This window comes from Lithobates pipiens, unplaced genomic scaffold (assembly GCF_037356315.1).
Source record: "Lithobates pipiens isolate NorthernLeopardFrog02 unplaced genomic scaffold, aLitPip1_a1.2 Scaffold_8, whole genome shotgun sequence".
Taxonomy (NCBI): Eukaryota; Metazoa; Chordata; class Amphibia; order Anura; family Ranidae; genus Lithobates; species Lithobates pipiens.
The window spans coordinates 244,878,043-244,893,434 of NW_027507903.1; the positions used below are offsets into that span (position 1 = coordinate 244,878,043).

Here is a 15,392-nt window from a genome sequence, read left to right on the forward strand (position 1 = left end):
ACATTTGACCGTGTGTACGTGGCATAAGACTGGAATAATGAAAGAAAACCTCTATGAGTCCCCCATGGAGGATAGCACAGGCCCCTCCACTGTGTGCTGTGCTCCCCATGGATTGTATCTGGCAGACGTGGGCTCTACTATAGACAGGTGACAAGGTAATGGAAGCCTACACCTGAGACATGAATACAGCAGTCAGGCGCCATACAGTGCACACAGCTGATCCCCACAGCACGAGGAATAAACAAGCCTGCGCTCTGAGGACTCCGGAAGGCCTTCTTTCATTGGTGAAGGAGCTGGCAGAGCCGTTAGCACAGGCGCGTGCGCAGTACGGATTGGACGCTGGCTGGGCTTTACCAAGGTAACGGGCTCTGTTTACATCGTCCTGACAGCAGAGATCGAACCCTTGTTGCAGCACAAAGGAAGCCCGGGGAAAGGAGAGTCCGCAGCATGCCGGTCCGATTCAAGGTGCCTCGAGCTGCAGCTGTGTGTGTTTTTATAGGAGAGTGATGGAGATAGGAGAGAGAGAGAGAGAGAGAGAGAGGGTCCAGCAATGCACACTGTGACTTCTGGGGTTCCTTATTAGAATCTCGCTTTACTAATACAGGAGAAGTCCGTGTTTATCTTTTACCTGCAAACTGCCGTTTTTGTATAGGATAATAGAAATGGCAGCAGCAGAAATGGCAGTTAAAGGGTGCCATCCACATGCGATGTTGGATTGAGATGTCAGATGTGTAGCTGTGTGTTGTGTGTCACATTAATTTAATATCTGTACACAGATCAGGAAGAATGCTGTCCGAGTGTGACAAAGTGAAAGTGAAAATGTCTGTGATCTGTCCTTGTCTACCTGTGTGATTGTAGCATGTATGATGTACCATATCAGATCTCTAGAAAATCCGCACTTCATGGAACATAAGCGTTCCTGTGCTAAGGCTAGGTACACACTGCTGCGAATTCTATTGCGATCGCTCAAATTCGCAAGTCGTTTTAATAACATTGTTTTCCATGAGTGCCCTTCATATCAATGCGTTGCGAATCTAAGCTGCGTTAAAAAAAAGGGTCCTGTCTGAGTTTGATCCGTGTGCGTTGCGAATTCAGCTCTATAGACTGCAAAATTTGCAGTAGAATCGCAAGAACACATAAAGAATTTGCAATGCAAATTTGCAACGCAATCGGATCAAAATCGCCCTAAATTCACATTGCAGCAGTGAGAAACTAGAATAAAGTCTATCAAAAAATTAGGCTAGGTTCACACTTATGCGTTTTGCAGTGCGTTTTCGGATTTTCAGAAATGTACTACCCCACCTCCACTGTCAGACACCAGGACAGCGCTCCCCCGGTCTTTGAATTTGAAATCCCCGCAGCTTAGGCTGGGTTCACACTGGTGCAATGATAGACATCGCATGTGATTCGCACCGCACTGCTGTGCAGATCATACGCAATGTCTGTGCGATGCAAATTCAGCAATACAGATTGTATGGCTGAATTCTCATTGCATTGGCACCAAAATGGTGCGGGACCCTTTTTTTTGGTCCACACTGGAATCGGATCATATGGGCATTCACACCCATGCGATCTGATTCCTGCACCATTTGGCAGTTCGCACAGCGATTTGCGAACCGATCTGGGGTTGTCAATAACTGTGTGTTGACACCCACAGCTGTGAACTGCCTGACAGACATGCGATGCGGGAACCCGCACTTGCATCGCAATTGTGTGAACTGAGCCTAATCTCCTATCCGTACCTCTCAGCATGTACAGATAGGAGGTACGTGGTTGGCGCTGACCAATCAGAATCTGTCCTGTCAGCGCTGGAGGACGGGAGAGAAAGCCAGGAGGATTTAAAATTCCCAAACAAGTAAAACGACGTTCCAGTGCCTGGCAGGGGGCATGGTGAGGGGGTCAAGTGTAAGTTCACCTTACGGATTTTCTGTCCAGGTGAGCTTACCCTGTAACATTATTTTCTATGGGTCACATTCACTTCTGTGTGTTTTCAACTGGTGTGTGTTTTTGAAAGGGTTATGGACTTTTTTGCCCACAGCAGACTGTTTTTGGTACCATAAACTTCAATAAAAAATGTACATGCGTTTTTGGTGCGTTTCCTGCATGACAACAGCCATCTCCTCCTAGCAACATTAACACATCCCAAAAATGCAAAACGCATCAAAAACGTGTGGAAAAAAAAACACGAACCGCACTGCAAAAACGCGCCAACCACATCCTGCATAGGTGCGAACCAAGCCTTGAAGGATGACTAATCCCAAAAGCAAAAATCCAATAGAATACAGTTTACCAGTGCAGAATACAGTTTACCAGTGCTTGGATGTGGTGGCTGCATTTGTTTTCTCTAGGGTTGCACCGATACTAGTATTGGTAGCGGTGCCGATACCGAGTATTTGCACAAGTATCGGTACTCATGCAAATGCACTGATACCGCTATAACCCCCCCCCACGTTTGGGAGTCTGTAGCAGGAGGAGGATAGTCAAATGCAAATAAACAAAAAGAAGGGTGGCTGAACTCACGGGACTGCAATTTCCCATAAATACTACAGTACCAAGTGGCCTAGATTATGTGCAAGGGAGGGGTAAATAGAACCTCCCACCATGAACGGAAGTCTTCACAACATTCCAAACACAATTTCAGCACACTTGCTATCGACCTATTTATTGCCTCTAGGAAACTGTTTAAGGATAAGTGGCTGTTATAACATATGTTATGGTTTATATGATCACTACTTCTACTGTATGTTTCTCTGTTACCCATCTGTCCTTGTGGGCTTTGTCCCTGTGATAAATTAAAAATGTAAAAAAAAAAAAAATGCACAGATACCTGAAACAGATACTTTCAGGCTCGGCTATTTGAGCTGTCAGTGGGTCTCCACAGTCTTAAAGAGGAAGTAAACCCTGATGAGTTTACTTCCTCTTTCATTCCCTGCAAAGGTAAAGCATAATGGACTACTATGCATCGCATAGTAGCCCATTATGTGTCACTTACCTGACACAGGAGCCAGCGAAGTCGCCGCTGTCCCCTGTAGTCCGCCGCATCCATCTTGTTGGTGGGGTCTCGCAGCTCCGCCGCTGTCATTCGGAGAAGCCGCAATGACGTCACTCCCGCGCATGCGCACAGGAGCCAACACGCGCGGCAGCTCCGTCGCTGAGAATGCCGCGCTCAGTGCGCCTGCGCGCCGCTGTCTACGGCGCATGCGCCATAGACAGCGGTGCCCGTTTTCGGGCAAATATCTCCTAAACCATATAGGTTTAGGAGATATTGCTTGGACCTACAGGTAAGCCTTAATCTAGGCTTACCTGTAGGTCAAAGTGGTTTGTAAGGGTTTACAACCACTTTAAAGAAGTCTGGTAATTGGAGCTGTAAAAAAGAAAAAAAAAAAAAGAAAAAAAAGCAGCCGGTGTCTTGTGGAATAGTGTCCCCCGTCGGATAGTGTCCACCCTGTACTGCGCTTGCGCAGGAGGACAAGGAGATGCCGAAAGCCTCCGAAGATGAAAGTCTCCAAAGATGGTTCAGGCCCCACCATCCAAGTGGACATAGAGTTAGAATAAAAAATTGTGCCCGAAGCATGGCGAGGGGCCCTGTTACTAAGTGCACACCGTATGTCGACTTGCATGGTGGGGCTTGAACCTGGACTCAGGGCAGAAGGTACTATTAAGTGCACAGGCGCCATTCATCTTCAGAGACTTTCAGCGTCTCCTTGTCCTCCATATTGCGCAAGCACTGCGCCTGCGCAGTACAAGGCAGACACTATCCGACGGGGGGACAGGTCTCGGCAGAACACCGGCAATGTTTATTACCAACATTGCTCAGCCCTAAAACACTAAAATGAAAAGAAACATTGTTTCTTTTTGTATATTTCTGTTTCTTCAACTGAAGATGAAAGGGATGAACAAATATTCCTCTGTTTAACCCCTTAATAACCCTTAATTTACTCTAATCAGCTGCAATTAACGCCCTATTCTCCTCCATTTCATTATTATTTTCCTGCTTTTTTCTTTTGGTCACATCTATTTTATAAACGATAAAAAATTATAACTTTTTTTGTTAGCTTTGTTAGTGAATATTTTTACATATATACATTAACATATATTTACACATTTTACATTGAAAAAGTGCTAAATAAAAAAAAAAATAGATTTATTTCATTTGTAAATAACTTTTCAATGCTTTGTACCATTGCTGACAGCTGAAGTTAAAAAGTATTGGTACTTGTACTCATTGTATGAGGTGCATCGCTAGTTTTCTCTTTTCAGGCACAGGGCATGTTCCACAAGTACAGAAAATATCTAATATTAGCTCACAAAAGTGAGTACACCCCTCACATTTTTGTAAATATTTTATTATATCTTTTCATCACTGCTACAATGTAGTGAGTGTACAGCTTGTATAACACCATGGACACCATTATTTCCCAGCACTGCCTTGACCTTCATGGGCATGGAGTTCACCAGAGTTTCACAGGTTACCACTGGAGTCCTCTTCCACTCCTCCATGATGACATCACAGAGCTGGTGGATGTTAGAGATCTTGCGCTCTCCCACTATACTTTTTAGGATGCCCCACAGATGCTCAATAGGGTTTAGGTCTGGGGACATGCTTGGCCAGACCATCACCTTTACCCTCAGCTTCTTTAGCAAGGCAGTGGTCGTCTTGAAGGGGTGTTTGGGGTTCTTATCATGTTTGGATACTGCCCTGCGGCCCAGTCCCTGAAAGGAGGGGATCATGCTCTGCTTCAGTATGTCACAGTACATGATGGCATTCATGGTTCCCTCAAAGAACTGTTGCTCCCCAGTCCTGGCTGCACTCATGCAGCCCCAGACCATGACACTCCCACCACCATGCTTGACTGTAGGCAAGACACTTGTCTTTGTACTCCTCACATGGTTCCCTCCACACACTCTTGTTACCATCTGAACCAAATAAGTTTATCTTGGTCTCATCAGACTACAGGACATGGTTCCAGTAATCCATGTCCTTAGTCTGCTTGTCCTCAGCAAACTGTTTGCGGCCTTTCTTCTGCATCATCTTTAGAAGAGGCTTCCTTTTGGGATGACAGCCATACAGGCCAATTTAATGCAGTGTGCAGCGTATGGTCTGAGCACCGTCAGGCTGACCCCCCACCCCTTCAACCTCTGCAGCAATGCTGGCAGCACTCATAAGTCTTTTTCCCAAAGACAACTGGGATATCTGGATATGACGCTGAGCACGTGCACTCAACTTCTTTGGTTGACCATAATGAGGCCTGTTCTGAGTGGAACCTGCTCTGTTAAATTGCTGTATGGTTTTGGCCAGCGTGCTGCAGCTCAGTTTCAGGATCCTGCAAATCTTCTTATAGCCTAGGCCATCTTTATGTAGAGCAACAATTCTTTTTTTTAGATCCTCAGAGAGTTCTTTGCCATAAGGTGCCATGTTGAACTGCCAGTGACCAGTATGAGAGAGTGAGAGCGATAACACCAAATTTAACACACCCGCTCCACATTCACACCTGAGACCTTGTAACACTAATGAGTCACATGACACATGGGAGAAAAAATTGCTAATTGGGCCCAAATTGGACATTTTTACTTATTACACTATATTACCAAAAGTAATGGGACACCTGCCTTTACATGCACATGAAATTTAGTGGCATCCCGATCTTAGTCCGTAGGGTTTAATATTGAATTGGCCCACCCTTTGCATCTATAACAGCTTCATTTCTTCTTGGAAGGCTGTCCACAAGGTTTAAGAGTGTGTCTATGGGAATGTTTGGCCATTCTTCCAGAAGCTCATTTATGAGGTCAGGCACTGATGTAGGACAAGAAGTCCTGGCTCACAGTCTCCACTCTAATTCATCCCAAAGGTGTTCTATAGAGTTTAGGTTAAGACTCTGTGCAGGCCAGTCAAGTTCCTCCACCTCAAACTTGCTCATCTATGTCTTTATGGACCTTGCTTTGTGCACTGGTGCGCAGTCATGTTGGAACAGGAAGGGGCCCTCCCCAAGCTGTTCGCACAAAGTTGGTAGCATGACATTGTCCAAAATGTCCTTGTATGCTAACGCTTTAAGAGTTCCCTTCACTGGAATTAAGGGGCCAAGCCTAACCCCTAAAAAACAACCCAACACCATAATCCCCCCTCCATTATATGATTTGGACCAATGCAGGCATTACAGTACTTTTGACAATATAGTGTGGATTGAAATTCAACCGGTCACTTCTGAATCGGCTGAATTTCGATCCATGTATGGGAGGCTTTAAACCTAGAGCTGAACTTATGTAAACACTTTTAAGTTATTACAGCAACAATTTATTTTGTAGGAAGACGTCCCCACCAGGAGAAGACAGTGATTATTGCTAGCGGCTATAACAGCCGCTAGTGATAATCGCAAGAGAAACCTGGCAGGCTGGTCGTACCCAAGTTAATATGATCGACCAACTTGGCACATTTAGCCTGCCCATTAAAGAGGAAGTAAACTCTCCCACTCTGACGCTTATTTTCATTTAGTCCATTATAATAAGTAATTATCAAACTATAGCCACTATAATCCAGCCCAAATCACATATTACTTACGGTTTAAAGAAACTTTAAAAAACTTGTTTCCAGGGTTTAGGCAGCGCCATTTTAAGTATTGTTTTCTGAGTCCACAGTGGAGTGTATTTCCGTCCTTACATTGAGCACTTCCTGTACTGTTAACCAAGCCTCCTTCTCAATCCAATGTTTCTATGGCAACCCTTCTTCCCTGCTCATAGCTGACTTGTTTTATTTCATAGTATTTACTTGTGCCGATTATCTAGTGTTTGCCTATGTCAGTCTATCAGCTTCAGCTGATAAGACTGCAGTAATTCTGTCCAATGCCCAGGTTTACACTGCATGTGAGGTCACATGGTCACATGGTGTGTAGGAGGAAGCTCTGAGTGATTATGCAGTCTCGTGGGATTTCAGTGTTGTGCCGTAGGAAGTCCTGATAATAGATAGACAAGCACACAGAGTGTGCCGTAAATCATGTGAGATCTGGGCATGCTCAGTGATGTCATTCTAAAGAACAAAAAGGATTACAATACTAAGCAAGTAAGGAGATTTCTACAAGCAGTGTTCATTAGGGTTTTTTATGCTGATTTACATGGGACAAAGTTGCGGGGGAGAATTTACAACCACTTTAAAGGTTCGAATCTCGGCCAGTTCCTCCTGAACCAGCCGAGATTCGAACCGCGTGTGGCCGGCCTAAGTGTTAAAGTGGAACTAAACCCTTCAATCCCTTACAGCCAAGGAAGCTTCTATCTTAGCTTCTGTTTGATCTGCAATTGCCATGGTGCTGCACATGTGATCAGTTATTACTTTGGCAGTTATCACTGATGGCATTCCTTGAATGTACCTGTTTTGGGAAACCTTTAAATTGATGGGATTAGTTCCATTTTCAATTGTTTATCTCAACCCTCTAAATACCACTTTTGCTGGACAGCTTGGGCTGTAAAAGGAAGTTAAAAAATAACCGACAGGCAGGATAAACAGGTAATAAAATTATGTTACAGGTGGGACTGGAGTGTTAATGCTAGTGATAGACTGTATTATAAAGTATATGTAATTTGTTCCACTATAAATTATTGAGACAGTGAGCTTTGGTCAAAAAGAATTACCATATTTAAAGTGGTTGTAAACCCTCACATATACCCAGGACTATCCTTTGGCACACAAAGATACAACAAATCCTCCTCCAAGTTGTTCCTGTCTATCTGCAGTCTTCCCTCCTCTATATCTGTTCAAAGTGCTGAATTAATAAGCTTGTCTGAGAGTTCAGAAAAAAAGAGGCGGAGAGCTGTGCTGAGCAGAGAGCTGATTGGAGGGAAGGACACAGCTCACAGGAACAGAGCTGAGGCTGTCAATCAGCTGGAGGTCTGTCCCGTCACCTTTCTTCTCTTGGTGTCAGGATAACTTATCAGAAGTGATTCATGCTGATAGCAGAGGAACGAAGCAGCAGACAGAAATGACACTTAGTGCTTTTAACTGAGTCAAGTACACACTATAGAGGGATGTGCTTTGTTCATAATTCATGTCTGAGATTTACAACCACTTTAAGCTTTTCTCTGCTATTTTTTATTGAAATAAAAGCTGTATCTTAAATTTGAATTAATGTTCTATGTTGGCCCAGGCCTCATCAGAATATAACAGGAACTTCAAGGGGAACACATCCTATGATGCAAGTGAAGACGCCACCCAGATGTCCAGATGGGCCGGGCTTCCATCTGATGAGCTTGGTGAGAAAAAGTGCACTTGCATATGATTCTTTCTAAAAAATAATGAGCTGGCATAGATTGTAGATTGAAGGTGACCATGAACGTTCTAGATGTTCATTTCATAACTTAGAAGCATTGATGAATATGTCATTATCAAAACCAAAAGATCTTTGAACAGTCCTGTGGCTGACAGTATCACATCTGTGAGGACTGGGAAATGACATAATTTTCCCTTTATGCCTTTCCATGGTACTTGGACACTGTGAAGTTTGTCAAATCAAATAATAGAGAACAAATAACAGGAACACTGCATTAGAGAGTAGCGTTAGATCGACATTTACTAGAAATATTCCAGTACATTTAAACCACTTGACCCCCGGAAGATTTATCACCCTTTATGACCATGCCATTTTAAGCAATACGGCACTGCGTTACTTTAACTGACAATTGCGCGGTCCTGCAACACTATACATAAATGAAAATTATGTCCTTTTTTCACACAAATAGAGCTTTCTTTTGGTGGTATTTGATCACCGCTGCTGTTTTTTTTTTTTTGCGCTATCAACAAAAAAAGACCAAAATTTTTTAATTTAAAAAAAATATTTTTACTTTCTGCTATAAAACATATCCAATGAAAAAATAAAAACATTTAATTTTTTCATAAATTTAGGCCAACATGTATTCTGCTACATATTTTTGGTAAAAAAATTCTAATAAGTGTATATTGATTGGTTTGCGCAAAAAGTTATTGTGTCTACAAACCATGGTATTTATACTGGAATTTTTAATACTTTTTTTGTTACTAGTGGCAGCAGTGTTACTAGTGGAGTAGTAATCGACTTATAGTGGAACTGCAAAATTGTGGCAGACAATCGGACTTTAACTGACACTTTTGGGAACCAGTGACACTAATACAGGGATCAGTGCTAAAAATATGCGCCGACACTGTACTAATGACAATGGCTAGGAAGGGGTTAAACATCTAGGGTGATCAAAAGGTTAAATGTGTGCCTAACCAGTGTTTTTGTTGTCTGTATGTGCTGTTTTTACTAAGAGAAGTGATGAATTTTATTTCCTGCTTTGTTGGGAAAGAAAATCCATTACTTTTCCACTGACAGGACAGAGCTCTGCCTTGTTTACATAGGCAGAGCTCTGTCCTGCGTGTCTTGCCGACAAATGGCGCGTGGTCATTCAGCTAATTGTAATAAACCCTTATAGCGTGCTTATTTTATATACCGTATGTCTTGTTTTAAATAGCTGCCCTGACAACCCTAGCTATTTTCCAATAAACGACAGTGATTGATGTTGCTTTTGATTTTTTTTAAAATTAAAGTAAAGTGTATGGATAACGCAAGGAAAGGTTAAACCCCTATCAGGTTGCTTTTTGCTGTCTGTGTCCTACTGGAAAGATTTCTCTTCACTTTCTATCCTGTTGATGCAATGCGAGAGGAAATCTCCCTAAAGTGTTATGTCTTGATTCAAAGCGGAGTTCCACTGAAAAGTGGAATTTCTGCTCATTTCATTCCTCCCCCCCTCCGGTGCCACAGTTGGCACCTTTCAGGGGGGAGGGGAGTGCAGATACCTGTATAATACAGGTATCTGCACCCACTTCCGGGAATAGACTCCCGCGGGAGTCACGCCCCTTCCCGCACCCCCGCTGTCTCCTGGGAAACACACAGGTCCCAGGAGATAGCAGGGACCACTTACGACACGCAGCGCAACTCGTGCATGCGCACTAGGAAAACGGGAAGTGAAGTCACAACGCTTCACTTCCTGATTCCCTAAATGAGAATGGCGGCGGTAGCAGCCGAGAGCCGAGCGATTGCTCGGTTTTGGCTGCCAACATCGCTGGGCCCTGGGACAGGTAAGTGTCCATTTATTAAAAGTCAGCAGCTACAGTATTTGCATCTGCTGGCTTTTAATAATTTTAGGTGGACTCCCTCTTTAAGGCAGCCTATTCACTTTGAAAGGGCCTTTAACCACTTCAATACCAGGCACTTACACCCTCTTCCTGCCCAGGCCAATTTTCAGCTTTCAGCGCTGTTGCACTTTCAATGACAATTGTGCCGTCATGCAACACTACTCAAATTAAGATTTTTATCATTTCTTTGACACAAAAAGAGCTTTCATTTGGTGGTATTTAAAGGGGTTGTAAACCCTTGCATTTTTTCACCTCAATGCATTCTGTGCTTTGAGGTGAAAAACCTCTTGTAGTTCACCAGCCCCCCCCCCCCCCCCCGGCCCACCTTTTACTTACCTGAGCCTATAGCTGCACAATTAATCGTCAAGAATCATTATCGCAATCTTGAAGTATTTCACAATTCTTTCTATGCAAAGAATTCTCTCTGCTTTTCTGAAGCCACAGCCCATAAAAAAAGGAAGAGAAAAACTGGGCAGTCTGCCAAGAATCAAAACATTCTTTAACAGTTGCACTTAAGTATAAACATTGTAATAATTTGTCAATGGAATAGACTTTGTGTGTAAGCGAAAAAAGTTTAACCACTTGTAGACATGTCACTGGAGAAGTGGTTGAGGGGGTGTACATCTCACCTAGGTTGCTACACAGTGTGAGATGGTAAATCCAGGATGGATCAGTTTCTCAGCAGCGATATGCTGCTGAGTTATTTAATTTTGCCGGGCCTGGGTTTATATGGAATGGCAGGTAGGTTTGGTAGAGGGACCTGTCATTCCACATCCCCCGATCCAGTTCTGGGTTTGGGATCAGGTGAGCTTTGATCCTAATTAGCCTGGGAAGCTAAAGGCTCTGCAAGGTCTGCAGGTGATTGCTCTCAGCCAGGGAATGAACAATCTGTGTGTTGAAGGAAGCTGCAAGCACAGCCACTGCTGGAGCTAAAACTCACCCTGCGACATCCAGGCGAAAGACGCTGTGTTTGTAAGTGTCAGATAGGTGAGAAGAACCTGTTAGTAAGCGCCCAGCCGGGCTAGGACTTTTATTTTTGTTGTACTTAGAAAGCACGGTGTTGCTGTATATTTTGTTTGCTGGACTGTTTGTACCACGAATAAACGCCAAGATCTGCTTTATAAATTCCAAGTCTGCTGTGAACTGTGTCCAAACACACCCTACCCCGGGAAGATCCCTTACAATTGGTGGAGATAGCGGGCAACGCGGTTGCTAGGGGCAACGGTGTGGACAGACTTGGCTACAGCTGCTGATGTCCTGGGTGAAAGCTGCAACTACACTCCAAGAACAGTCCAGCAACATGGAGGAGATGCTGAAGCAGTTTATGCAAGTGAGTTTGCAACAACAGCAACGACATGAACAGTCCATGGCTGCACAACAGCAGATGCATAAGGAAGAGTTGCAAGCTTTGCGCCAAAGCCAACAACAACTTATCGAGCACCTGATAGTAAATCGAGAGGCGCCTGTGGTTGCTAATCCACCCACAATGGAGGGAGCCGCTCCAGAGATTTTTTTTGGGAGAAGGACTGTGCAGAAAGCGCTGCAAAAGATGACTGCTGAGGACGATGTTGAAGCCTATCTAACAGTATTTGAGCGCGTGGCTGAGCGAGAGAAGTTACCAGCCGCTGAGTGGGCAGAGGTAATTGCGCCCTATTTAACAGGTGAACCTCAAAAAGCCTACTATGACCTCAGTGAGCAAGAGGTTAAGGACTATACTCGGCTAAAAGAGGAGATACTTGCCCGACTAGGAGTTACTACTGCAGTCCGTGCCCGGAGGGTACGCAACTGGAGCTACAGTCTGGACAAATCAGCGAGGTCCCAGATGTATGACCTAATCCATTTGGCAAGAAAGTGGTTGGAGCCAGACACTTCTACTCCTGCACAAATCCTAGAGAAGGTCGTGATGGATCGCTACCTCCGAGCGCTTCCTACTGACTTGCAACGCTGGGTGGGACAAGGTGATCCTAAGAATGCAAACGAACTTGTCAACCTTGTGGAGAGGTTCCAGGCGACTGAGGACTACCTCCGTGATGTTCCTGCAGCATCTTCACCTCCCCGGAGCGCCAGATCTGTGCCGTCAGCTGGTAAGAGACTTCCATCTATTGGGGGAGTGTGGAGGGGTGCTGATGGGGGGAAAAGGGCTCAAGTGGTGTCTCAGGGACAAAAGACTGGTGATGGTCCAGGGTGGCTAAGGGGCTCTGAAAAGGACTCCTTGCCAAAGAGACCAGGCCCTATCCAGTGTTGGAGATGCCATGAGGCGGGACACGTGTCGGCCCATTGCCCTCTTACCTCTGAACCCATGGAATGTGACGCTAGCCGGCGTCAGTCGCTATTTGCGGAACCATCTTGTGCTGCAGTTCCTGGACTAGAGACTGAACCGCAAATCTGCAACATCACAATCAATGACTTTCCTGTTAAAGCGTTAATGGACTCAGGAAGCCTTGTAACCTTGGTGCATGCTAGCCTGGTGACTGGGGACTTAGAGTCTAAAAAGCATATGAGCGTTGTGTGTATACATGGTGATACAAAAGTGTACCCTATAGTGCTGGCTAAAGTCGGGACTGAACAAGGCACAGTACAATATGAAGTGGGTGTGGTTAAAAACCTCATGCATAATGTAATATTGGGGCGCGATTTTCCTTTATTCTGGGCTCTCTGGGAAAAAAGAAAAATCCCCAAAAGGAGTGAGGATATCTCTAAGGTGGTTGCTTGTCCACTGTGAATGATAAAAGTATGCAGGATGAAAATGATTGTTTTCCTTTACAGGTCCTGGCTGGGGAGGAGGAGGCTCCTCCCACTGAGCAAAATATACTAGACTTAGAGGTGTCTAGAGATAATTTTGGGGCTGCACAATTACAGGACCCCACTCTCAAAAATGCAAGAGAGCAGGTTGCTGTAATGAATGGGGTACCTCAGGAACCAGATGCTGAAAAAAGATTTCCACATTTTTCGGTGACTAATGATCTTTTCTATAGAGTCAATAAGATTAAGGATGAGATTGTGGAACAGCTTCTGGTACCTAAGCCGTACCGGCGTCAGGTGCTTGACATGGCACATAACCATGTTCTTGGGGGACACTTGGGGACTGACAAAACGCGAGAGAGGGTTCTCCAGAGGTTTTTTTGGCCGGCAATATATGATGACATTAAAAAATACTGCGAGTCGTGCCCCACATGTCAGGTTAGTGCCCCAGTGTCACATTTTCGCAGTCCTTTGGTTTCGCTCCCTATTATAGAGGTGCCTTTTGAGCGTATTGCCATGGATTTAGTGGGTCCCGTTGCAAAGTCAGCTAGAGGACACCAGTATATTTTGGTAGTCGTCGATTATGCGACCCGCTATCCTGAGGCTGTACCCTTAAGAAACACTGCATCTAAAACAATTGCACGTGAGTTGTTTTATATGTTCTCTAGGACTGGGATCCCCAAAGAAATCCTAACTGACCAAGGTACGCCATTTATGTCAAAACTGATGAAGGAATTATGTAAACTATTTAAAGTCTCACACATCCGTACCTCTGTATACCACCCCCAGACGGACGGATTGGTGGAGAGATTTAATAAAACTTTGAAACATATGTTGAAGAAAGTGGTGGCAAAAGATGGTCGTGACTGGGATCATTTATTACCCTACCTCATGTTTGCTATTAGGGAAGTGCCCCAAGCGTCCACAGGGTTCTCACCATTCGAGTTGGTCTATGGTCGTCACCCTAGGGGTCTACTGGACATTGCAAAAGAGACATGGGAGAGTGAGTCCACCCCATACAAGAGTGTTATTGAGCATGTAGCACAAATGCAGGACCGTATAGCCACGGTAATGCCCCTGGTAAGGGAACACCTCCAGAGAGCTCAAGAGGCCCAAAGTAGAATTTACAACCGGTCCGCAAGAATCAGGATATTCAACCCAGGCGATAGGGTTCTTGTACTAGTCCCCACTGTTGAGAGTAAATTCTTAGCGAAGTGGCAAGGTCCTTATGAAATTGTTGAAAAGATCAGTGAGGTGAACTACAAGGTGCACCAACCAGGTAGAAGGAAGCCTTTCCAAGTTTATCACATAAACTTGATCAAGCCCTGGAAAGACAGGGAATCCTTGGTGGCGACAAATACTGTTAATAATTTGTCACCACCAATCCCTCCAGTCAAGGTAGGTGATACTCTATCAGTGTCACAGAAACAGGAGGCTCAGGAATTTTTACAGAAAAACAAAAACAAGTTCTCTGACCTCCCAGGGCGTACACACCTCATCCATCATCACATTGAAACTGAGCCTAGAAGCAGAGTAAACCTTAAGCCCTATAGGATACCGGAGGCACGTAGGGAAGCCGTATCTGCCGAGGTAAAACGTATGCTTGCTCTGGGGGTAATTGAGGTGTCACAGAGTGAATGGTCCAGCCCAATTGTGCTAATCCCAAAGCCCAATGGAACTTGGAGGTTCTGTAACGATTTCAGAAAGTTGAATGAGATCTCCAAGTTCGATGCGTATCCTATGCCCAGGGTAGATGAGTTGATTGAGAAGTTGGGTAACGCCAGGTACATAACCACCCTCGATCTCACAAAGGGCTACTGGCAGATTCCACTTTCTGGTGAGGCTAAAGAGAAAACTGCATTCTCCACCCCTGATGGGCTATTCCAGTATGTAGTGATGCCATTCGGGTTACATGGAGCGCCTGCAACTTTCCAGAGGTTGATGGACTTGATTCTGCGACCACATCGTGATTACTCAGCTGCCTACCTCGATGATGTGGTCATTTTTAGCCCTGATTGGGAAAGTCACCTCTGTAAGGTACAGGCCGTGTTGGATGCCATAAGTGATGCGGGGTTGACCATAAATGCCGAGAAGTGTGCTCTAGCCCTAGAAGAGGCCAAATATCTAGGCTACATTATTGGGAGAGGGTTGATTAAGCCACAGCTAAATAAAATTGAGGCAATACAGAATTGGCCTAGACCCCTGACAAGGAAACAGGTTAGAGCTTTCCTGGGTATTACGGGGTATTACCGTAGATTTGTGCCGAACTTTGCCTCAGTTGCTGCTCCACTAACTGACTTGACAAAGGGCGGAAAGACAGCAATGGTCACGTGGACCCCAGAGGCCGAGAAGGCTTTCCAAAGCCTTAAGTCTGCCTTGTGCCAACCACCTGTCTTAGTTACCCCCGATTTCAGGCGAGAATTTCTGGTCCAGACAGATGCCTCTAACACAGGCTTAGGTGCAGTACTCTCACAAGTAGTGAATGGTGAGGAGCATCCAGTGACGTACTTGA

At 44.7% G+C, this 15,392-nt stretch overlaps 1 protein-coding gene across 3 annotated transcripts in view; it reads left to right on the forward strand.

Annotated features, from left to right (window-relative positions):
* The first annotated feature begins 302 nt into the window (after nucleotides 1–302).
* The window catches only part of MDM1 (Mdm1 nuclear protein), a 94,018-nt gene continuing 78,928 nt past the window's right edge, over nucleotides 303–15,392 (forward strand). For 2 of the 3 annotated variants that reach the window (XM_077469259.1, XM_077469260.1), the window contains exons 1-2: nucleotides 303–465; nucleotides 8,133–8,238. In XM_077469259.1, the coding sequence (XP_077325385.1) occupies nucleotides 448–465; nucleotides 8,133–8,238 (124 nt within the window). In that variant the 5' untranslated portion in view covers nucleotides 303–447. The remainder of the gene's footprint in view (nucleotides 466–8,132; nucleotides 8,239–15,392) is intronic. The other variant, XM_077469261.1, reaches the window with a different exon arrangement.